The 26,327-nt window shown below is 36.2% G+C and overlaps 1 protein-coding gene across 1 annotated transcript in view; it reads right to left on the bottom strand.

Moving 5' to 3' along the window:
- LOC127639383 (hexokinase-2-like) overlaps window positions 1–26,327 on the bottom strand; it is a 45,208-nt gene that overhangs the window by 13,250 nt on the left and 5,631 nt on the right. Inside the window, exons 2-9 of the mRNA XM_052121358.1 lie at window positions 22,223–22,385; window positions 17,959–18,107; window positions 15,013–15,132; window positions 14,811–14,906; window positions 13,483–13,582; window positions 7,765–7,948; window positions 5,585–5,746; window positions 2,742–2,975 (exon numbers count right to left, since the gene is read on the bottom strand). Coding sequence (XP_051977318.1) covers window positions 2,742–2,975; window positions 5,585–5,746; window positions 7,765–7,948; window positions 13,483–13,582; window positions 14,811–14,906; window positions 15,013–15,132; window positions 17,959–18,107; window positions 22,223–22,385 — 1,208 coding nt within the window. The remainder of the gene's footprint in view (window positions 1–2,741; window positions 2,976–5,584; window positions 5,747–7,764; window positions 7,949–13,482; window positions 13,583–14,810; window positions 14,907–15,012; window positions 15,133–17,958; window positions 18,108–22,222; window positions 22,386–26,327) is intronic.

Raw genomic sequence — 26,327 nt, 5'->3', positions numbered from 1 at the left:
ACATCCAAGTCCTGAAGAGATCCACATTTTCCATGCATATAAAAGCAGCGTGTCACTTTCATAGAGATATGTCTGACATTCAACAAGGACGCAGTTAATGCACAAATTTAACTTAACCCTAACTTAACTTAAATATTACTATTCTTCTAGTTCAGTGGTTCTCAAAGTGTTGAGCGTGCACGATGGTATTGTAAGTGGGGCTCAGAAGATTGACCCATTGTCAAATCACTTTCACACATTCAGCTTGGTTTAAACTTTTGGCATGCTCCGCAGCATGAACTGCACAAAGCATGTAATAGTGTCAGGTGCGTTTATGTAAACAAAGATGTCTGCGCCAGTTTAAAATGGGGAAAACGATGAATTGACACTGATATTTCGGTCGTCCCTCACACAACACTATCGAATGGCTTCAGAAGAATGGATATATATATATATATATATATATATATATATATATATATATATATATATATATATATATATATATATATATATATATATATATATATATATATGGCAAAAGATTTATGGATGACTTGTGTGGTGCTTTTGGAGATTGGACAGCATATCACCATCCTCTAATACCTCAGTCTTGTCGCTGACACGTAGTACTGGTTACTTTTCTCAGCGCTGGCCAGGATGGGCCAATCACAGTTGTTTATTCTTATTTATTCTTACCCAGATTTTTGCTCTTTTTGAAAGAAAAGGAGGGACAAAGTCGATCTTAATTTTTGTGGTAATTAACATAATACCACAAAATGCTGTCAAATTGAGATTAACTTGTAATGAACCTGGGATATTCCTTTAAAGCAATTTGAGCTATTTCAACTTTGTTCTACATCTCTCACTTACTCATTTACATACAGCTCATGCCACACATACAATTTATCAAAACCCTTCACATTCTTGAAGTGTTTCACTTTGTAACAGTTTGACATATTAGACCACACACACTTAAATTACTCTCATCTGCTCTACATGTGACTGGTATAAGATTGCACTTTTACGCAGCCCATTAACACAGCCATGCATTGAGAAATAATTAAACTCATCTTTGAAGGTGCAAACCACACCTTCAGAACATTTTAGGAAACGTGATCCAGATACTTTCTACGAACGCACCAGCAAAGGTGTTAGCACACTAGGTGATGAAAGCTGTAAACCTAGATAGGGAGTGCCAAATTAAAATAGCATTCATAATTAACGTTCATACTTGAGCACTGCTTCATTTGTCTGGTCTAGGGAGACTGAACTCCAGAAATTGCCAGCTTAGGCTGGTTTAAAATGGTCTTTTTGTCAGTCAAGTAAATACTAAAATACAATAAAAGTTTATTTAGAATATCATATATACATAAGGAAAGAAGTAATTGGTGGTATAGTTAGATAAACATTGGCAATTTCAAAGCTAATATGATAAGAGTCTCACAGCAACAAAAAGTTAACTGCCACACTAGCTGCAAAGTTATTGTCATTAAATAAGACAGGCTTGCTGGCAAAGCACACAGCAAAATACAATTTTAATTAAAGCATTGGAGAGCAAGTTGAATTTTGTGCCCCGAGACCATTACTGATTGGATTTGCTGGATGATGATGCCTACAAAATGGCCGAACTGTACACTACCTAAAACAGTCTTTTTTTTTTTTTTTACTTTGGTTCGGGGACCCCGCAGGGTGGTCTGCAAAAATTAAGTGAAAAAAAAAAAGGAATAAAACCTTTAAAAAATGTTGACACTATTTGAACTTATTAGGTTTCATTCTGAAAACGTGATTAAATCACGATTCTTTTATTCAATTGACAACCATAGTTTTAACTAATGAGAAATCTGCAAATATTTCATTTATTATTAAAAAGCCATTATTATTTGTAAAAAATAATAACAATACAGAATAATACTTCACTACTATCTTTAAAGCTGCTTTGAAACAATATTTATTGTGAAAGTATTTTTTTTTTTTTAATCTTTGGGTTTAAACATCTTGCATTACAACAATAGGGGGAAAAACATGGTCAAATTACAAAAATGTATATATTTTCCATATTTTTAAATTAATGTAGCTTCAGTACAATGGCACTATAAAAGCCAGTTATTTAAATTTTGCAAACATGTCTTTATAATATCATGGTTCCTATTTTTCTCCCACAGGGGGTCCCTCGTAAGGGGAGGATCATATATGTGGGTCCCTGGAATATAAAAGTTTAGGGTGGTATTTTGTTGGGGGGCAACTTGTTTGACAATGGGTACTATATCTAGTTTATTATTCATTATCTTTGGTCACACCTGAAAGTGAAAGTTATAATGAAGATTTAGAGTAAAAAAATTACTTATATTTTATGTTTCTCACCCACACTTATATTGCTTCTAAAGATATGGATTTAAACACTGGAGTCATACAGATTACATTTATGTTTCCTTTTTGTGATTTTTGAAGCTACAAAAGATCTGATCACCATTCACTTGCATTGTATAGACATACAGAGCTGAGATATTTTTCTAAAAATCTTTGTGTTCTTCAAAAGGAAGAAAGTCATATACAGGCATGAGGGTGAGTAAATGATGCAAATTTTCATTTTTGGGTGAACTATACATTTAAAGACACCTTATATAAAGTGGGACCACTATTCCTTTAAAACTTAATATACTGCAACTGTATATTACTTAAATATATTATTTTGCCAGAATATGTGCTGAAAGAAGAGCAAAACCAAACTAAAAAAGACAATGTATGCCTCATGCACTCACTGTGGGTGGTTTTTGTAGACAGATCCATCTACGCCAACGGTGGTGCGCAATCTCTCTACAGCCTTGTTGTCTCGGATCTGCCGCAGTACCGCTGCAAGCGACGCTGCACAAAGATGCGCCGCACGCGTGGACACAATTTGACACACTCGCTGCGTGGCCACACAGTCTTCAGGGGACGGATTCAACCCGAGACCTCTCAACACCTGATCTGCACTCAACAAACCCTCGTTATTCCTGCATAAGAGACAGCAAGACATTTCAGATGAATTTCATAGTTTGCAGGTCATTGGGAGACATACAGTGACGCTATAAAGCATTTTGGACACATGCATTTTAGTTGGAGTCATTTTCACAATTTTACAACTGGACAAGTAGAGAATGAGTAGTTTTGGCAGCATGGCTTCAACAAATGCTCTTTTTGCAGTGGAGGAGGAAGTTTTGAGTTCTGAAACTTAACAGTATGTATTTATAGTACAATGCCCTCTTATAATCTATGTTAAAAGATCAAGAACAATTAGATTCCTCATGTCATGACCTCTTTAATGAAGATTAACACACACACACACACACACACACACACACACACACACACACACACACACACACACACTAGCCCATAAGAAGAATTCAGTACACTGGTGAGAAGCAACAATATATATATTTTTATGACTATATGTGACTAAACAGTACATGACTATAAGGTGGCATCATTACCTTAGCATTTGCAGAGATACTATACAAAATTTGCCATTACCAAATGTTTATTTTCATTACATTTTAATTAACAGCACATTCGTACCTTCTTAAAAACAAAGTTTTAGCTGTCTGAATAAGATTGTAATGTGAAGCCTACGGCACATACTTAAAATCACTTTTACAGCAAAACTTTCTCAGTCGATAACCTGACGGTAGTCTCAGTTAAAGTGACATGCTTCTCAGAATTACTGGCATGGTCTGACATTAAGATAAGCCCACGCCAGTAATTCTGAGAAGCATGTCACTTTAACTGAGACTACAGGTGTTCTCCCTTGGCAGTCTTGGTTTTGTGGAGAGATGACTAAATATGGGGACCTTAATTGATGATGTGAAACAGGTCTGTACTGGCTTCTAGGCATTCGTCCTCACACTGAGCCTCACACTGAGAACTCTATTTAATGAGGCGTCAATGCGAGAGGTTACGATCGGCACAGTTAAGCAATAGAAAGTTCTGAATTTTTGGGATGCTGACTTGGAACACACTTTCAACTAATGGGTATTTATAGTCCTTAATTCATCATTAATTCATCACTATTGCTTTGGATGCACTTAAGTACAGACCTGGCTATCTACATGCGGGACATCCTATCAACTTCCCCTCAACCACCGCAACAGAAAAATAATAATTGCAGACCATTTAACACACTAAATCTGGGGAAGACCACCGACTTATCAATTACCAGTATTTTTAGGTACAGCACAAATTATCTTTAGTTTACACCCTATACCTTAATATGTATAGCCTCACTTTCAATGATACATAATTTTGCCAGACTGCAAAATAGTTTTTTGTTGATTTCATTGAAATTAATTGGTAACACTTCACAATAAAGTTCCATTCGTTAACATTAGTTAAAGGAGTGGCCTGGGTAGCTCAGTAGTAAAGACGCTGGCTACCACACCTGGAGTTCGCTAGTTTGAATCCTAGAGCGTGCTGAGTGACTCCAGCCAGGTCTCGCAAGAAACCAAATTGGCCCGGTTGCTAGGGAGGGTAGAGTCACATGAGGTAACCTCCTCATGGTCGTTATAATGTGGTTAGTTCTCGGTGGGGCACACGGTGAGTTGAGCATGGGTTCCGCGGTGGATGGCGTTAAGCCTCATCTCGGGCTATGTCTCTGTGGCAATGCGATCAAGCCACATAAGATGCGCAGGTTGACGTTCTCAGACGCGGAGTCAGCTGGGATTAGTCCTCCGCCAACTACACGACCACGAGGACTTAAAAAGCGCATTGGGAATTCCAAATTGGGTGGAAAAAGGGGAAAAATCAGTACAAGTTAAGCTCAAATTTACAGCATTTGTGGCATAATATTGATTACCATACCAAATAAATTCGATACCGAAACCTTGACTTCGATACTGGTTCCTAAACGATACTTTATTCGATACTTTTATAATGATGATAATAATCACTGAAATATAAATCATGGTTCCAGGTGAACGTGTTTTTTATTATTTTATACATTTTGTATTATTTGATATAGTTTGCATTATTTTACAGGCTGCAGAGTTGCATTCACAATAAACTGTTCTGTGGAAATAAAGTGAACTGAACTCAAAGCACCTCCTGAACTGAGATGTCTGAGGCCATTTGCAGCACTCATAAAAATCAAAATCCAAAGGATCGGTGCATCCCTAATAAAATAAGCTACACATTTCTGTTTAAATCCTCCAAAACTTGGCCACATTCATTCGTAAGTGCCTCACTGTAATCTCGATTTTTGCCTTTTTTTTAAAGAAAAGGAGGGACGAGTCAAAGGTCAAGTATTACTATAATATCATGATTTTTGCTTTGGACAAGTACCATGGTGCTACCAGGGTAGTCTTTAAAACTCCTTCGACTACCATGTTAATACCAAAGTAAATTAATATGGTTACTATTCCATACCATGGTGGTATACTGTGTATACCAAAGTACCATAGTTTTATCATCTGTTATGACCCTGTACCATCACCACAGTTCTTATTCGGAAGGGGAGAAAATATTTTTTTGTCGGATTGTTAGGTTTTGTCAGATTTAGCTTTCCTCTGGAGGACATTTTCCATCAAATTTGCTGCTAAAGGTTAGAAAAACAGAAAAAGGTACTGACTTTTCATTTTCGATGGTAGACACAAAGGAGGTCTGGAAGTGTCCGGTGGTGAGTAGATCTGGAGTGGTGTGACCCTGGAACAGCAGGCCATCTTTGGCCATCTTCACAAGCATGAGTCTGACCAGCTCCCCCATATACATCCCACTGATCATCTTCTCAAAGCTGCAAAAAACAAAACATTCAGCACTTAAAATCCATCTGATGAATATTAGGCGTGTCGGGCTACAGCAGGTTTCTCCAAATATGTCTATGTATACATGACACAATACGTAATCAAATATTTGAAGGAAGGACTTCAGCTGAGGAAATACTGGTAACACACAGCCACAACACCACTGTCTTTCGGAGCACATGCACAACACAAAGCCCAACTGTGGCCCGATTTATGTGTATGCATGCTGTACAAAAACGTATAGGATTATCTAGGTCTGTAAAGTGGCATCACACTAGCAGATTCAAACACTTGCCGATGAACAAATGGTGGAGGGGTGACGGACATACCAACTCACCGCACGTGGATCTCACCGAAACTGCAACAGGAGTACCATTCGAATGAGTGATTTAGGATGTGATTCATGGAGTAACTTTACCTTATAAAAGTGTGCGATTGTATATTTATCCCCTTGAGGTTTGCGTAGAACATGTATGTGCTGCTTTCAGTGAGTAACAAATTACATTCAATAAAAACTGACTGTTGTGCTTTCTGATTTCATTAGTCATTTTAGTGTTGAAAAAACGCTTTGTGACCGAATCACTTTGGATTGCAATTAGTGTTTGTGATGATATGCAGCTGAGTGCGATCGCAGATGGAAACATTCAGATCAGCTTGACGTGTAGTTAGTTCTTCAGTAAAAGGAATACTTTTTTCCTGTTGCTGGAACCATTATCTCAGCAGGGAGTAATGTAATTATGTAGTAATTATGTGTGATTAATGATCTCCCACTGGAAGATGCTATTGTGTGCTCCGTCTCTCACCTACTGGCCAGCAATTATGTAAATTAAGCTCAAACTTGAAAATCACTGGGAAAACCGGCTAGCAGACGGACTAAAGCAATTACAGTTGAAGTCAGAAGTTGACATAAACTTAGGTTGTACCGTTAAGGTCAAGTGACTAAAACTCATTTTTTTTAACCCCTCCACAGAATTCATATTAGCGAACTAAAATTTTGCATGACAAGAGTAATTTTTCCCAACAATTGTTTACAGATGGTTTCACTTTTAATGGACTATATCACAATTCCAGTGGGTCAGAACTTTACATTCACTAAGTTAACTGTGCCTTTAAGCAGCTTGGAAAATTCCAGAAAATGATGTCAAGCTTTTAGACAATTAGCCATTTAGCTTATGATAGGCTAATTGGCTAATCGGAGTAAATCGGAGGTGTACCTGTGGATGTATTTTAAGGCTTACCTTCATAATCGGTGCCCCTTTGCTTGACACCATGGGGAAATCAAAAGAAATCAGCCAAGAAAAAAAAACATTTGTGGTTCATCCTGGGGAGCAATTTCCAAATGCCTGAAGGAACCACATTAATCTGTACAAACAATAGTTAGCAAGAATAAACACCATGGGCCACACAGCCATCAAACCACTCAGGAAGGAGACTCATTCTGTCTTCTAGAGATGAACATGGTTTGGTGCAAAAAGTGAAAATCAATCCCACAACAACAGAAAAGGACCTTGTGAAGATGCTGGAGGAAACATGTAGACAGGTATCTATATCCACAGTAAAATGATTCCTAAATCGATATAACATGAAAGACTGCTCAGCAAGGAAGAAGCCACTGCTCCAAAACCACCATAAAAAAGCCAGACTACAGTTTGCAAGTGCACATTGGAAAAAATCATTTTTGGAGAAATGTGAATGAGAAGCTTGTGGAAGGCTACCCCAAGTTAAACAATATACATGAAATGCTACTAAATACTAAAGTGTATATTAATTTCTGACCCATATAAATCATTCTCTCTACTATTATTCTGACATTTCACATTCTTAAAATAAAGTAGTGATCCTAACTGACCTAAGACAGGGAATATTTTCTATGATTAAATGTCAGGAATTGTGAAAAACTGAGTTTAAATGTATTTTGGTAAGGTGTATGTAATTCCAGGGAAATGATTGGACTTTTAGTGTCAGCACAACAACTCTCAGAAGTGTCAGAGGCAGAATGGTCACTCACAGCTGTTTGCCTGGGTTGAGGGAGCCTGCATCAATCTCCCGGTCGAAGTCAGTGCGGAGGTCGTCCAGAGTGCCATCGTCTCCAAATGCGCCCCACTCCATGTTTACACACATACGACCCTCGTCCCCGTCCACCAGCTCTAGGTGCCGCATCTCCTCCATGTAGCAAGCGTTGGTTCCCGTACCTGCAAAACACAGCCAGTCTTAGGGGCTGTTTACAATGGATATGTGCTTGCATTCCATCCAGGGTTAGAAATTAATTTGAGCTTGGAGAAAAAAATGACACCAAAAGTGACTAAAATGTCTCCAAAATTCAAAATGTGGGAAAAAGAGTTTATGCTGATTTAATTTTTTGGTAACAGCCAAATTAATTAAATTGAGAACTTATTTTAATAATTAAAATATTTTATTTGAAAAAAGAACAAAAAACAAAAACGCTCCAGAAAATTATTTCAAGGATGAAAAGATGGCCCCTTAAAGAAATGATTCACCCAAAAAATAAAAATTCTCACATAATTTACTCTCATGCCATCCCAGATGTGTATGGCTTTCTTTCTTCTGCAGAACACAAACAAATATTTTTAGAAAAATATCTCAAGGTCAATAATATTAATATTAAATTATCGTGACATCACAAAGTAAGCAACTGTGTGGTTCTTCAGAGTAGAAGGTGAATATGAGCAGCGCTCCAGTTTCTTTTAAGCATTTTTAAGCATTATATTATATTGTAATAAAGTTAATGTAAGGCAAATGAAAACAATTTAAAATTTAACAATTTATAAATTTAATTATTGCTAAATAACTGCTTAAATTATTAGTCCACGTACAGTAAATAATATGGCATATTCAATATTCAAACTTATTCACAGCTGATTTAAATCAAACAAGTTACTCTGTTCAGTAAGCTAGAGAGGGGACCATTAATCCCGTTGGTCATCTTGTTCATGTAAGATCATCGTTAGATCATTTTTGGCCTCAGTGGTTGCACTTTGGAAATTAAAAACAGTCATTTGCGATCAGAGTTTGTGCGATTCGTGAAAATGTTAAATATACCAATACCAGCTGCGTGGCAAATGGGTCTTATTAGAGCAGATGCGATAACAATGACAGTGATTCCTGAAATATGCTAATCATGCCATGTTCTTTATGTTGACTAAACCTCCAAAACACACTTAGAACAGTTAAGTTGAATTTATTGCTATTTTGTATAAATCACAAACACGACAAAACAAAACCGTTATTAAATTTTCTATAAACTGTACACAGAAATCGAACAACATGACAGACTCTCACATTACAAAAACTGCTGTCACTCACTGCAGGTTTACACTGTTTGAGATCTGCATTTCAACACAAGCTCAGTGACGCTCCGCACAATGTTCTGCACTCTCGCGAATGCTATCATTAAAAACAAAGCTGTCTAATCAGCATAATAAATCAATTATTTACACCGCGTCTGTGCCTTGATTAGAACGGGAGCGTTTTAGCTTTGTCCTGTTGCTCATTTGCAGTGTTTTTAACATCTACGTTCAAGCGGTGCAATGTGCAATGAATCCAAAATAATTACAAAGTGCTTTTCGCTCTTGTTCTACAGCTTCTTTTCAAGTGTCATGTGATGTTTCTTCAGTATTAATTTTCGTGTGCCACATGAACAGAGCTAGATCATTAGGATCAGTTGTCATTACTGATAGGACGGAGGCCTAATCTATGCGGCTCTGATTGGCCATTGTCGTTTCATTGCTCAACATATATACTAGTGATTGGTTAGAATACTCAACCACTGCAAAAACAAGTTGTAAATAGAAATCATTGATGAAACAGAAGCAGACTTAAATTAAACGCTGTAATCGTCAGTTTTCACGATTACATAATCGTGGCAGCCGTAATCGTAATCACGATTAGTTTCTCGATTAATTGTGCAGCCCTAATTGATCTGTTTCTCAACCACACCTATTACATACAGTTGTGGTCAAAAATATTACACTTCCCATTTTGTGAAGCTCAACAACATTTTGCTACACATCAGAACTATATTCTTTAGTCTAACCCACTGTGATTGATGATTAAGGGAATTTGGCCTGTGTGTTACCTCAAATTTATGCCCCTGTGAAACAGGAAGTCATGGCTGAACAAGTCACCCAGGAACTAAAAAATGTAAAATATGAATATACTTTAATCATAAGAATTTCTAGGGGTGCCAATAATAGTGGCCAATGTGTTTGAGAAATATATTCATTTTATGAGATATTTACCCCCTTTCAATTGTTTAACTTCAATTAGATTTTTAAGGATAAACAATGCAGATTTTTTTTTTCACAGCCTTCTGTGCTCATATTTACCAAGGTTGCCAATATTTTTGGCCACCACTGTAGTTTCAATAGATATGGAATAAACCCCTGGAGGATTGCTTTTATGCTGCCTACGTCCTTTTTGGATCCTCACAGTTCTGGTCACCATTCACTTGGATTGTGAGAACTTACAGAGATGATATATTTTTCTAAAACTCTTCATTTGTGTTCTGCAGAAGAAAGAAAGTCATACACATCTAGGATGGCATGAGGGTGAGTAAATGATGAGAGAATTTAGATTTTTGGGTGAACTATATTTTTAATTAAAAGGTTTATTCATTTCTGATGCTAGTTCCATCAGCACTGTTTTTAAATGGTTGCTCCAGCTATTTATAAATTGTTGCTCTATGTATATATTATCTGCTCCATCATTTTGAGTTTTCTGGATTGCATTTTAGAATTATTATTCCTCGACAATGGTCTTGAGTAGAAAGTAACATAATAAAATCATTAGAAAGTGGAGACATTCTTTTTTAATCGGTGCATAAAAATTAAATACGTGTATAGGTAAAAATGGCTCATAATGATGGAACAGGTCACATATACATAAACAGTCTTTGTTGCGATGCATGGTGCTGTTTATTTAGCATCTTGAGCCATGAGTGTTGGATTTTTACGATGGCCTTTTAAACACAGAAATAACGTGAGAGTATGAAATGTTATTTTCATTATTATTATAATTTCTTTCTCCCCTTTTCTCCCCAATTTGGAATGCTCAATTCCCAATGCACTCAAAGTCCTCATGGTGGCAAAGTGACTCTTATTATGTAGCTTGAGTGTGTAACACCATGCGTGTGGAGGCTTCACGCTATTCTCCATGGCATCCACGCACAACTCACCACGCGCCCCACCGAGAGCGAGAACCATATTATAGCGACCATGAGGAGGTCACCCCATGTGACTCTACCCTCCCTAGCAACAGGGACAATTTGGTTTCTTAGGAGACCTGGCTGGAGTCACTCAGGACGCCCTGGATTCAGACCTGTGACTCCAGGGTTGATAGTCAGCATCTTTACTCGCTGTGCTACCCAGGCCCCATGAAAAGGTTTTTTTGGTGTTGTTCTCTAAAAGTTCACAGGGCCAAAACTGCCCATATACATTTTCCCAATTTCTCTTTCTGTTGTACTCGTATAGCTTTAAGAAATCTGATGCATTGCACAGGTCCTGGTGTTACTGTATAAAATATGCATGTGGGCTCACTCAATATCTTTGCCTTCAGTAGCTGGAAACTACTAGATCTAAGAGTACGTGTCAGATGTTTAGTGGTAAAGAAGCACTTGGTGGCATTTGATAAAGAATGTTTACTTAGCCGCTTGGAATCCTCATATCTTTAGCTGCAGAAGCCCATGTGTATCTCTAGCAAAAAAGATAAGAAGCTTGTAAATATATATTTTATATGAATGGAGAACCCTTTCAGCATGCAAAGCTGTCCTGGAATGGCAGAATGCAATATAATAGACTTTTCAGAAAATCTTTCATAAAAGAGTCATGCATCAAACCAACCAGCTCAAAGGTGAATCAAAACATTACAAACTTTTATTTGAAGCAAAAAAGTATTTTAAAATTGGACAAAAACAAAAGGTACAAGACTGGGTATTTACAGTCTTTCGCTAGGGCACAACTACAAGCCCAATAAGCAATGCGAATGACGTAATCAAAAAACATATTCCTTAATTTAAGGCATGGCACTAAACTACTAAATGTATCTATATTGTTTTAGTATAATATAAAAATTGAATAGCATACTTAATTAATAGTATAATATACAGTATGTAGAATTACAATTATAATACAAGTAAAATATGCACTTTTCACTGAAGCTGAACTTTAACAAGCATCATCTAATAGACTCTTGTCCAAAGGGAAGAAACCCAAGTCACTGATATTTCTAGCCAAGTGAGGTTGCAAAAAACCATCATAACTTGCGATAAGAATGGATTTTATCATGTGTTTCTTTGGTTTGCGCTTTTGAACTCCCACAAAGGTAGACCACAAACTGAGAAGTTCCCAGCAAGCAACCTTACTGTTCCTATTTTATCTTTTTTTTCACCCTCCCAAAGACTTTTGCAATGCAGATGATTCATGATTAGTGGTTGTAAGGCAGTTACTCTTTGTGTACATTTTACTCTTACAACAGATTCAGCAAAATCCGAAAATATTAAATTCATGCTCATTAAAGAAGGAAGATGAACAGATGCACACAGGGGCATAAAATCATTAGATTTTCTTGTTGCTAATTAACTTAAATTTTACTGTATTTCAATTGTTCACTTAACAGTGCTGGTTAGGATTTTAGTGGGAGCCGACAGGGCTAAGCTTGTTTTATTAAACCAGTTACCAGTAAGCTTACAGTACTCCCTTAACGCTGTCTTATGGTGAATCATAATAAACCAGATGACTTCAAAAAGGTATGCAGGATTTTCCCTAATTGCTTAGCAATTATGAAAATGTAAGCTTCTTACGGTCTTTTTAGAATTTGAGTACTAAATATATATAGGCTTGGATAAACAATGGCAGAATATTATCCATGAAACAACCTGGGTTTAGGGGATAGTTCACTCAAAATTCTATCATTATTTATTTACTTACCCTCATGTCATTTTAAACATAATCTGTTTTGATTTTTTCATGGAACACAAAAAGGAGAATTTACTGTTTGAAGGACCCTCACACAGCTTTTTTGTTTTACATACATTGGCAGTTCATAGTGATCGCATCTGTCAGGCTGCAAACAAACCAGTGGAGTTTGACGTGAATGACAAAAATAAATAAATAAATAAATAAATAAATCACCATTTTTGGATCTAACATGGATGTGACTGACATTTCAGAGCTTTGATGGAGGAAGTCAACTTACGGCTTGTCTGTAATTCTCACTTCAGTTCCTCCCTGCTCTTAGAGACATGAAGTGTTTCAAATTACCAAGAACAAATTTAGCCAACTGTAATTATAATCAAATGTGAGAGAGTGTTCATTATGTACAAATTGGAGAGTATTATAACGGAGGCTGTGCGTGACACCTGAACCATGTAGTGAAAGGCACAGGGCTTTTATAATTACCTGTATCTCACACGCTATTGGCGAAAATGAATCAAAACAATTAGTTCATTATACTGAGTGAGGATAACAATTTTTAAGATGCCAACAGAAATCGTTTTGTTAGGCCATAGAAACAGGGCAATAAATGGCTTGAAATTTACGCTCCAGTATTCCCCCAGGCAATAACCTAAATAAATGACAGAACAAAGGTCTATATTTAGATAGAGCACCTTTTCATTCACACAAGGCGGGCCATTCGCCTGACAATATCACTGACAGCCTGTCTTACATTTCCCACTGATCTCAGACAGTGAATGAGTGGTAAAGCTCACCAACAATGAGGCCGATCTCACAATGATGGTCGTCATAGCCACAGGTCATCATGGTGCCAACAGTGTCATTGATCACAGCAACAATGTCAATGTCAAAGTCCTGAGAAGAGAAAAAGAATTTGCCACTTGCTTCATCTTTAAACCAGGGATAATAAGCGATACGCGGCGTTAAAGCAGAAACCGAAAACAAACCAAAAAACTTTGTAGAATGGAACAAAATCCCAATAAATTGTTCCAAAGTGTTAATTTTGTTTTTAAATTAAACATCTGTCATGGTGGTATACCAGCAACAGACACTTTCTGCTTAGGTGCTAGCTCTCCATTTTTCCTCTATTTAAACCATTTATAAGTAGGCTTGACAGATGGTATACTGCTCTGTATGTACTGTAGATTAAACACAATAGAGCACAACTTTTTTAGCTATCTTAGTTCAGAAAAGAGTTCTAAGTCATGAAACAAAACAACCAGCTCCAAGGTGAATCACAACATTACAATATTTGATTCGAGGCAAAAAAGGCAGCGATTCTCAATTGGTGGATTTTTCTCTGCAGGATCATGGGTAGTGTAGTTGTTCAACACAAATTCCCTTCTTAAATGTGTTTTATTTTTATTTTTTATATGAAGCAGTAATAGCAGACTGATGGTGTTAATATGAGCATATAGCATCGATGAACAACATAGGAGTTTACAGTAAGTCTATCTTTAAAGGTTTATAAGTTATTGTTAAAATCAATTCAACCATGGAAAAAACAGATGGGATTTTTACTGATACAAGACCGTTGTGTTTGAGTTTATTGGCTCTCAACTGATTTTGCTTGAGGACCCAGATTTTACAAGTGGATATTACTTGGTGATCCAACTCATAACCAAAATTGCTTGATATAAGAGCTGTTGGAGCATGGAGACCCAAGTTTGAATCTGGCCTGGGTTATGTCCTGAATCTGAGATATATATATATATATAGATAGATATAGTACTGTGCAAATTTTTATATAGTATAAATATATGTAATAATTTACAATGATGTGCAATCACAGAGTTGGCTCAAGCCGCTAAAACTAACAATTCTAACATGCCTCATCCAATCAATTTTACAGCCAGAGCTATCTGTTTGATATAACAACATGTTTTCCGCAATCAATCAATGGATTGGCATTGGTTTTTCAGAGTTTATAAAGTGCAAGGAAACGAACCCATAAAGAAACATTGGCTTTTCAGTTATTTTTGCCGTTTGCCTTAGTCATTTCATGGATCTTTAGGAATAGACATGAAAGACTATTAAACCAATGGCATCAAAATATAAAAGCATGACACATGTTCATTCTTACCCCTCTTTTCTTGATGGCTTTTCTCAGAAGGCCTACAACATCCCTCCCCTCCACTCCACTCGCCTTGAAACCTTTGGTCCATGACACCAGAAAACTCTGTTTAGAGATAAGTGGAACCAAGGAAATGTGGTGAGAGAGATCCTTGGAGCACACGAGAGAGATTCTAACTTTGTTTTCTTTTCTCCCCTTTTCAATATCTTACCTCATCCAGTTTGGTCTGCTGGCAAGGAAATGAAAAGGTGAAGCCAAGAGGCAGTAGCTTTTCTTTGATGCCCAATTTTTCAAGGAAATTGGCCAGGCATTCAGCTATGTGATCGAAGAGCTGGAAAAGAATTATGACAGGAGTCATTTGCAAGACTTATTTAAATCACTTACCTTAGAGCTGTGATTTATTACATGCAAAAACAACACAAGCCAAAACATTTTAATATTGCGCAAAATTTTCAAAAGCTCACTAATAAAGGGGATCAAGCATCTATGACAGCAAAGGTTATATCTTGCAGAGTGCAGGATAGTCATATGGTTTGTGAAGATGTTGTTATTTTTGTCTCCTAAGTAGGGCTAATTTACAGCAGATTGAGAATCATAAGAACAGATTATGCAGGGAATAATTGGGGATTTTGGAATTAATAGCTCTTCAGGTTGAATGAAAGTGGAAATATGCCTTAAGCTTTTAAAAGTGCAATGGATGTGAAAAATGCAGGGGAAAATGTCAACCAATATGTGGTGTATTTTAGGGTCAGAAATTAACCAGGGATCAGGGCAAAACCAGACCATCGAAAGTGACAAAAATGACCTTGGATATTTAAAATGTAGTGAATGCTTTTCATATATGAACTAACATTTGATACATTTAATTCTATTCAATTCTAAGCTCATCAGTTACTCCAGTCACCCTTGCCTTGGACAGCTCTCGCTGCCAAATTCAGGCAGGCACCAGCTGGCTGCGGGACAGCTTTTTCTTCCAAGCCATCAAACATATGACCAGATCTCACATAACTGCCACACACTGCAACTCAACCTTGAGCAAAACACTTTCTCAAATGAGTGTTAATGCCTGATATTGCACTCCAGTACCACATGCTGTACTCTATTTTTGCCTGATTACTGATCCTCCACTGGGAACCCTTGCATCAGGCACATTCAATTTTATATACAGAAATGTTTCATATACTCTAAATACATGTGTACTGTGTATTATTATGTATTATTGTGCATGTGTGTAGAAATAATTTGTATATTTATTATATTAGTATATTACTGTGCATTGAGTGTATTACGTACATAGTAAATCATCTTGAAACTACAAGACTGCACAGTTGATGGAACTCAAGTAAGACTTTTATTCACTATTACACCCAAAAATGAAATGTGACGTCTCATTTCATTTACATTCTGGACATAACTGTCTGGTAAATTAATAAATGTAAATGAACTTCACTTTGGATAAGAAAGTGGCTGCTAAATAACACAAAAACCACTTACAAAAATTTATTATATAAAAGAAAAGGTGATAAGCAATGCGTTTGTGACTGATAAGGAAAATGTATTCGATTTAAACGAGCATAAATTATATAAGTAAATTGTCATCTTATTGTTTTAGGATGCAACCATAGGAAATGTAGGAAATGATTTAACAGAGGTTTGCTAACTGGAGCCTCCCCAGCACTGCATATTCTGGATGACACACCCTGTTGAGGTCATGTAATACACTAAACATCTAAAAAAATATATTTAGATGTGTTAAATGGAAGAGACATCCAAAATGTACAGTGCTGGGGATGCAACGGAGTAAAAAAATACTTAATTTTTTTAAACCACTTAAGGAATAGTTTACCCGAAAATTATAATTCTCTCATCATTTTCTCACCCTCATGCCGTCTCAAACTCGAATGCCATTCTTTCTTCTGCGGAACACAAACGAAGATATTTTGATGAAGATATAATGTGTTTTTGTCCATACTGCTGCCTTTTTGTCTTTTTTGGAGCTTGAAAGCATTGGACCCCATTGACTTGTATTGTGGACAAATGCACCATATTGTATCTTCACCAAAATATCTTCGTTTAGGGAAGAAAGAAAGCCATACAAGTTTGAGACTGCATAAGTCTCAAACTCATGCAGTAGGAGTGGTGGTGGTGCAGTGGTCTAAACCACATAACTGCTAAACTGGTAATCAGAAGTTCATTGGTTCAATCCCCACAGCCACCACCATTGTGTCCTTGAGGAAGGCACTTAACTCCATGTTGCTCCGGGGGGATTGTCCCTGTAATAAGTGCACTGTAAGTCGCTTTGGATAAAAGCATCTGCCAAATGCATAAATGTAAAGTGTGAGTAAATAATGAGAGAATTATCATTTTTGTGTGACCTATTCCTTTAGGTGTCAAAACTTCAGTGAAAAGGTTTAGAAGATTAAATGCATAATAGGCCTTTCAAAAATGTTATGTAAAATTGAACAATCAAATCGAATACATACACTCACAAATTTATTAGATTTCAGTTGTCTAAGGTGGTAATTTCAGGATGACAGATTGTGTTTTATGCTGTGAGAACAGAAGCTAAATATACATCTTCATACTGTCAATAAGATGAAAAATTAGAGACAATTTAAACCCTTAAAAATATCCTTCATTTGAGATTTAATAAATCGCACTGATTATAAATGTTTTGGTAATCAAATCCTGCACTGCAGTTTAAATGTAGTACTTGACCATGCTGTTGTCATCTACAAGACAAATTTGTTTCTAAATGTTGCATCTTTAATTACATTTCATTTAAAAAGGCCCTGAGATGTCTTCTGCATTGTGGGTAATTGGTTAAAAAGCATGAGTACAATTACAGAATGAAAGAGACTCAAACACAGAAATGGCAAAGACAAGACACAAAGGTTTTAAATACATTTGTTTTTCTTTCACGGTGGGGTATCAATGACTTCAATAGTTTTTATACTGTGCTAATTATATTTCTTTAATCCCAAAGCCCTACATCTACATGTAAACCAAACCTTTACACAAACCTTTCAGTATTTTTAGCTTTTCATCAAGACAAGTTTAATCATGTTTATTTAACCATATTCCAAACATGACCCCCCCACCCCACACACACCCACCCCCACCCACCCCCACACCCACACACCCCCACACAACTCACCTCTGTTCCACTGCCTCTCATGATGTTCTCTGGAATGGCATATATCTGGTTCTCCATCTCCACCGTCTGCTTTCCGTTACTAGACACCTTCACAAGCAGAACCCGGAAATTGGTTCCACCCAAGTCCAGGGCCAGGAAGTTGCCCGTTTCTACAACAAAAATCCAAGAGCTAAATGTACATTCAAGTTCAAAATTACGAGTACACTTTGAAAATCTAGGTGTCAAAATCTAATTCTTGAAGTTTTGTTTGGAAATGTACAGTTTGTTTTTGGAAATCTTGCATTGAACTTGTTTTGTCTGAAGATCAAGGAAAATGGCATGGCCCTTTTAAACTTGACTTTCAATGTTTGCATTCTAGTTGACTGTATCGCTGTATGCTTCTCAATGCCTGAAGACGTTTGACTTTCTACTTTTAAAGGTTTCTGTGTCAAGCATGTCAATGACCTGGAAAACTCACTTTGAAACATTTACAATATCTCTCATCTGGAATTTGCTCATATTTAGATTATTAAATTTTTTATATATATATATATATATATATATATATCGATTTTTGTTATTGTTGTTGACACAATTTTAAAAAAATGCTGTGGATTTTGATAACTGCATTATGGTCTCACAAATTTATTTCTGTGTGTATGGGTGTGTGTTAGAGTCCCACCCAATCATTTTGGTGTGGGTGTGTTCCACATTGTGGCTGATTGATTGATTTCATTGGAATTATATATATATATTTTTTAAATGGTCTGTGTTAGTCTCACCCATTCATTTCATTTGGGGGTCAAATCCGACCCTGAACAGAAAGAGTGACACTTTCTTTTTTGCAACCAGTTAGACTCATCAAACCAAGTCTACACCCAAACATTAATGGAGGGTTAAAATGATCAACCTTTTAATTGCCAGGACATGATGGCATGGGATATTATCGAAATGGCATAGTACCATTTTTGCAGTACGTAGTATGTCTAATGCACAGTATGCTAATTTCCTTTATGCATGAAATGTGACGTGACTGTTAGACCATGCCAACATATTTGTATCCCACTCACCTTTAATGTGCTGGGCAGTTAGATGCAACAAAACACAGCAAAACTTGATAAAGTGATATTGCAGTTTACTTATCAAACAAGAAACTTTATTTTAAAAATAGTTATTCATATTTTAAACGTGCCACATGGCTTATTTTAGCTAAACTCATACAACGAGAGCAGTTATACTTCTAACAGATGTTGGTTTTTGCTCATTTATTCAGAAAACTTATAGGTGAACGAAAATTAATCATGATGGAACATTTGTAAATGTCCACATAAGTTTGGCAATTTTGGCAATATTTTTGCAGACATGGCAGTATAAACTTTGATTAGTATCTGTATAATCTTTCCTGAGACCTGGTATAGATCAAAAGCATTGATATATTGGCATATTGATAGCACTGAAAAAGTCATGTGACTGAAACAGTCAAAAGGTGTACTGTAGTATACAACCAGGACACAACTATGATGAAAATCATGATCATTTCCCTTGATATTTTAATTGATAAAATGAATTAAAATACTTACTTTGAGTGGTGCAACTTCATGCTCTATTCTTTATTTACACTCTGAGAACAGTGTTTCTGAATTGCTTTATTATTTGAAATGCATGAAAAACAAAAATGCCCTTTACATTTTTAATACATTGTCCACAGAATGTACTGATATGACTTTAGACTTATATAAAAGGCCTCTGATTTGCCATTGCATTCATGCACACAATGGACCACAAAAAAATGGAATGCTGTAATTATACGTTTCACATGTAATTAATTGCAGCACCTATTATTGTGATCTCAATTATTTTATTTTATTTATTTATTTTTTGCATTAATTGCACAGCCCTAGCACACTGAAATAAAAACACCAAACAAAGTGACAAAGTTCTTTTGAAATCAGCAAAAAAAAAAATATTTTAAAAACCTTTGCAATTTTGGAGAAGGAAACTGCTTAAAACTACATTTAAAACAACTGAAAGACTGAACAAGAAAAAGTGACAGAATATATAACAATAACTCAAGTTAAACAAACAGCAATATCTCGAACCACCACATCACAACAGGTGAATAAAGTTGTGAAAGTCCAACATCAAACATTTGGCCGTGTGCCGACACTCGATCGGTTCCCTTGGCAACACTTCCTTGCACTGTTTCTGTGACTCCCTCCCACATGACTACTGTGCTTACTACTATTCTCTGTGAAGGCATTCTTTTCAGGAACATGACTACAGTTATTGTTTTCACACCCTGCCTGAGACTCATCTGAGCGCACACAGGCGAACACCCTCAGACACCAGTGAAGAGACTGAATTGGTGTTATTCAGATGGACTAACACATCAACACAATGGTCGGTGATAAGAACACACCTGTAGAGCTGGATCAATATTATCTTCAGCTCACCACAAGGATGACATGACATTTTTAGGACAAAGAAAATGAGTTCAACAGCATGCTAACGCCAAGTACAACACTATATACCCATGACTAGCCCCTCTAGGAATCCAACTCCCGCAGATCTCAGACATTTCTGCATATTTCTGAATATGAACAATATTCTACTCATGGCCGCCCTTTGCCTGTTAGTTTATTTTCCTCGTTAGAATTCCATTTTGATGGATTTTGAATATAAATTTATTTGGACACATTTTTATATGAATGTCATTGCATGAGATAAAATATCAAACTGAGATCCATTAAAAAAAGCACAAGCATACTTTTATTGCACTTACTGCACTCAGCAGCCTGTTGCAAAATTATGAGCTAATTTCAGATTTGAAAAGAGCAAAATATATAAAATCCTAAATAAATGTACTGGTAATACAATTCATGTAAAAGGTGTTTACACAGATTCTAAGAGGCGTGCATGCTACTAAGCACTAGCACTAAGCACTAAGCCACCATAACTCCAGAATTTTATACATTACATAAAAATTCTAAACAAACAAATAATGTGATCATCCATTTATTCTTTTATAAAATTCTACTGATTACAACTAAACTCTGACCAGTGATGCAGGAAACACTATCAAGAGTGTTTTAGTATGGTCTTCTGTCCGCATTGTCGGAAAATTACAGCAATAGAGAATATTGCGGGATGAGTGAGGTAGTCAATATATTTATAGCAACTTACCTCAATAATTACACATTCAGCTTAAATGAACAGGCAACCATCCCCCACCTGAGTACTGAGATTTGTACGTTAGAACGCACGTTAAAGTTTAATTCACCCAAAAATGCTAATTCTCTCCTCATGCCATCCCAGATGTGTACAACTTACAGAACTTTCTTCTGCTGAATACAACCAAAGATTTTTAGAAGAATATTTCAGCTCTGTAGGTCCATACAATGCAAGTGAATGGGTGCCAAATAAAAAAAAATTAAAAGAGGCAGCATAAAAGTTTTATAAAAATAAAATAAAATGTATAAAACAACAGTGGTGTAATCCATGTCTTCTGAAGCGATCCAATCAATTTTGGATGGGAGCAGACCAAAATGTAACTCCTTTTTCACTATAAACCTTGACAGCAGCAATCTCCTTGGCTATCATGATTTCAAGCTCGATTACACTTCTTAGCGCAATATAGCATTTTGCGCATGCATCAGGCACTAGGAAATGTAATCCAGCTTGAAATCATGATCATGCCAAGAGACTGCAATGGCAAGATGTACAGTGAAAAAGAGTTATATTTCGGTCTATTCTCACCCCAAAATTGTTTGGATTACTTCAGAAGACATTAAATAAACCACTGGAGTCTTATGGATAACTTATGCAGCCTTCATGTGCTTTTTTGAGCTTTAAAGGTTTGGTCACCATTCACTTGCATTTTATGGCCCTACAGAGCTGAAATACTCTTCTAAGAATCTTTGTTTGAGTTCTGCAGAAGAACAAATTCATACACATCTGGGATGCCATGAGGGTGAGTAAATGATGAGAGAATTGTAATTTTTTGGGTGAATTATTTCTTCAAGTGTTTTCAACCAAGCCCGTCTACAATGCACTTGCATCAGTGTTCATATAATTGCTTAAAGTGTATCTCTGGCCTATGTCTTTTCCTGACATCCCATGCAGTATCTTGAGCAGTGGCTCAGGTCAACAGGAAAGTTCACATAATCATTAATAGATAATCAACTGAAGTTTCTGTTATTGTTATGGAGTAAAACTACTAAAAGTTTTTTTAATTACTCTCAATGTTAGAATCTCATCTAATGTTTGATAAGGGATGTGAAATCACCTGTTCCATCGGGTGTGGAGCGGACAAAGGTGGGCAGCATCTTGACAGCTGCAGTCGCGTTAGTGTCTCTGCCTAGACCTTTATCCATCTCCCTCCTGAACCGCCTCGAAACATCCATCAGGTTCTCCTCGGAGAGCCGCATGTGATACAGGTACTTATCCACCTGAGACAGAATATCAGACAAACATTGAATATCTGATATATTTGTTTGGTTCATTAAAAACAAGCCTACATCAAATTTTATCTCTCAAAACTACAGTTTAATTCTGATACTGCCAATTGAAGCAATAATAGCTCATCCACTGTCCATTCATCCTACTCTTATGATTCTAGTTTAAATAGCCTTTATATTCTGAAAACCGAACAAACCTTTTCCTTATTTCTACATTCTGGCCAGGGTTGGGTAAGTTAGTCAAAAAGTAATCCACTACAAACAACTATTTTATTCCTTTACATACCATCTCTTTATTTTTACGTTATTTTGTTACGTTATTTACACTCAAGTTTTGTTTTTTCCACTTGGCGAATTCAAAATAACGTGTATATCTTTTTCCTCGTTCCTTGTGGCACACAAGTCACGCACTCAAATCTACACATTTCTCCCTTATAATTAATAACATTTTTGTGACTCTAAAAAGTGAGGGATATGTGTAACCCACACGGCTCCAGACTGCGACTAAAATGGTCACAAATGCGACCAAAAATAATTGAGTGCGACAATAATTAAAAATCTAGTCGCCATTGGCAGTTCGTCTACGGTTTTGTCAGATATCAACTTGTGAGTTATTGAGTACATCTTTAGAGCGGGCACCCGCTTTTCACCAGTTCTGTTGTGATGAGCTCGCTGCACCGCAGGCAACAACCACCGCGAGAGCGTCGTGAACAAATGACTCTTTTGAACCGGATCTTTTTCATGAATCACCAGAAAAGAACTGAGGGTTTGAACTCAGGAGCTCAGGTTAGCAGTTTGAATCAGAGTCACTTTCTCAGCGAATCATCCGTCAGTGTGTTCACAACTGGGAGCACAAACATCTCAAAATTATAATTAATTTTAGAATTAAAAGTCCTGCACCACATACACACAGTAAATTTGATGAGATCCAGCTTTTGACACTTAGGACAACGGAAGGACTCATACACAACTGTTACACAAAGTGCAAACATTCATTGATGCTCAAGAATGCAACACACTACTATACACATCCTATGCTTTATGTAAATATCTGCTTATGTAGATTCTGAAGGGCAGTACTAAATACAAAAATGTATCTCTTATATTTGTATAAATTATAAAAGGGGTGGGAACATGGATGAGACAAATGGGAAATGCAAACTTGCAATTCTTCTCAACTATATATAATGTTTATTAAACCTCCGATTAAAGGGTTTTCAGCGGTCTTCCTTTTCTTCGGCTTTCTATCTTGTGTCTGAACAACAATCTAAATCGAGCAATTATATAATTTGGCGACTAAAAACCTTAAATGTTTCTGTTAAGGAGCCCTGAACCCAATAATGTACTTTAAAAGTAATTATTAACTTAAAAAGGATTTATCTAGGTTCAATACAAGTTAAGCTCAATACAAGTTAAGCTCAATCGACACCATTTGTGTCATAATATTGAAAAAACAAAACAAAAAAAACAATCTGGGTTATAGTGAGGCACATTCAATGGAAGTGAATGGGGCCAATTTTTGAATGTTAAAATACTCTTTCAAAAGTATAGCCATAAGACATAAACAATATGCATGTTAACATGATTTTAGTGTGATAAAATCCCTTAATAACCTTTTCTGTGTAAAGTTATAGCCAATTTTTCAATTTTGTTGCCTATGTAACTATGTAATGTCAACAACTGTAAAATTACAATTTAAACAACTTTACAGCTCAAATAATACGAGTTTGAACAGAAGTATTAATGCAAGTGCTTTTATAAAATAAGCTTTACATTTCTGCCTTTAAACCCTCCAAAAATTGGCACAATTTACTTCCATTGTAAGTGCCTCATTGTAACCCAGAATTTGCTTCTTTTTTTAAACCAAAAGGACGATTCAAATGTATTTATTTTTTGGTATTCAACATTATGCCACAAATGCTGTCAATTGAGCTTAACCTGTATTGAACCCGAAATATTCCTTTACTTGTTATCCAGTAACTATAATCCAATTACAAGAATATAAAATGTAACGTTACATTACTTTTTTTTCCTCTAAAGTAATTCGATTACACCCAAAACTCTCTATGGCCTACTTGAAATGGCACTCACCTCTAAAATGTAAAGATTTCAATTGGTAAAAATATCACTTCTACATAAAGGGTGACATGACACTGGATGTGATCGGAATGGCAAACTACCATGATCCTACTCATTCCACATTTAATTTACAATTAACATTCACAATTAAATAAGACATTTAAATAGTACATACTACATTCTATTTCACATTCTATTTTTAAAATAGGAATCAAACTGTGCAGTAAGCCGTAAAATAGCATTCTATTCCCAACACAGCCATACACAAGTGGGCAAAGATAAAGCAAAATTTACCTTAATTTTCCTATAATAATTGTGGAACATAAAAGCACTTTGTCTAGCAGTGCCAGTCACAAAGATCTACTTTTCTTTAAAGGCCAGAAGTAATACAAGACCGTCAGGTCATTCTCACCATTCTGATGCCAGCTGAAAATCCTTTCACAATAAGGGGAATCTAGAATGTACCGTACCACATTACACTCAAAGGTCAGATGGTAATTTCATAATAGGCGCTCCCAAAAGTCATTATATTAGATATGCTTTGTTTTTTCTGTGCCACTAGCAGTACTTACCGGAAATGTTCAGATATTAGTGGTTTTGAATACTGTAGCATTTCTGAATATCCCAGAGAGTAACACCCCAAACCCATGCCAGTAGTTGGGTCAATGTTGTTGTGTCGGGCAGTCTGAACGGATGTTCTGGCAACAGACACTTTTCTGGGAAATCAATCTACAAATGGCTTATTTATAGTCTCTACACATTAAGCTGGGATCGTCTAGGTTTTTTAACATTACAAAAATTACACTTTCTTTTTATTAATGGTGAAAACTTACAAGTACCTGCCTAACTTTTAACTCTTTAATTCAATAATGGTTGAATTCTCCTTTAAGAGTTCACTCCAGGGAGTATCATCTGAACAAGAGCACATATACAGCACAATTCAAAACACATTAGATTCTAGCTACCAACATGAAAACACGCAGACAGCGTCCATATTCACACCTATTCTCACATATTTCTTCTCAACGGGAGAACTGGGCTTTCTCTGTAAATACTAACAACTAGAGGTGAAACCCCTGTGGCGGCTTCTAGAAAATGAAATTTCAGTGTGACAAAAACATCATACAGCTCTCCAACATGAGACATAAGGCACCTAAATCAGCTTCTATGCACTAATACAGAACACAGGCTATAGATAAGTATGTATATGTAAGAGCAGACCAGGGCTAGTGGTCACATTGGTAACATCAATTAATATTTCTCAGGGCACGTTCATTTTTCCAAAATCAACTTCTGTACAGCCACATTAAAAAAAAAAAAAAAGACAGATTGAGTTGCCCTACAAAAAAATATATACTATTCAGCTGATAGTGGATTTTGCCAAACCGATAATGAAGATGGTGGAAATGTCCGATAACCAATTAATCGGCCGATAGTTTTCCATATAAATTTATTGAATATTAAAAACATTTCTTAGTCTTTCCTTACTGTGACGGGTGTAGACATGGATGCTGCAATAGTGCAAAATGAGTAAAATCCCTGATACATGTTTGTTGTGCAACCAAAACTGAGTCGTCGTCTTGTTTATTGAACGCATGTTGACTTTTGTGACACATCCCAAAACCACAGAATTCAACGTTTTCATCTTTCATGCAGTGTAAAAATTATTACGGTAAAAAAAAACATGGCAGTCGTGGTTGAAAGAAAGTTTATTGACTGCATATGTTAAAGTAACTCATTAACCACTTAAAAGTATTTTTATGTAGCATTTTATATTCTTTTCCACCAAAATTACATAAATATTTTACAGTGGATGATCTGCATTCTGGAATCAAGTGTAACAACAGAGAGTGA

Source organism: Xyrauchen texanus, chromosome 4 (assembly GCF_025860055.1).
Source record: "Xyrauchen texanus isolate HMW12.3.18 chromosome 4, RBS_HiC_50CHRs, whole genome shotgun sequence".
NCBI lineage: Eukaryota > Metazoa > Chordata > Actinopteri > Cypriniformes > Catostomidae > Xyrauchen > Xyrauchen texanus.
The sequence above is the reverse complement of the archived record's forward strand: the minus strand, read 5'-3'. Positions and strand labels throughout refer to the sequence as shown.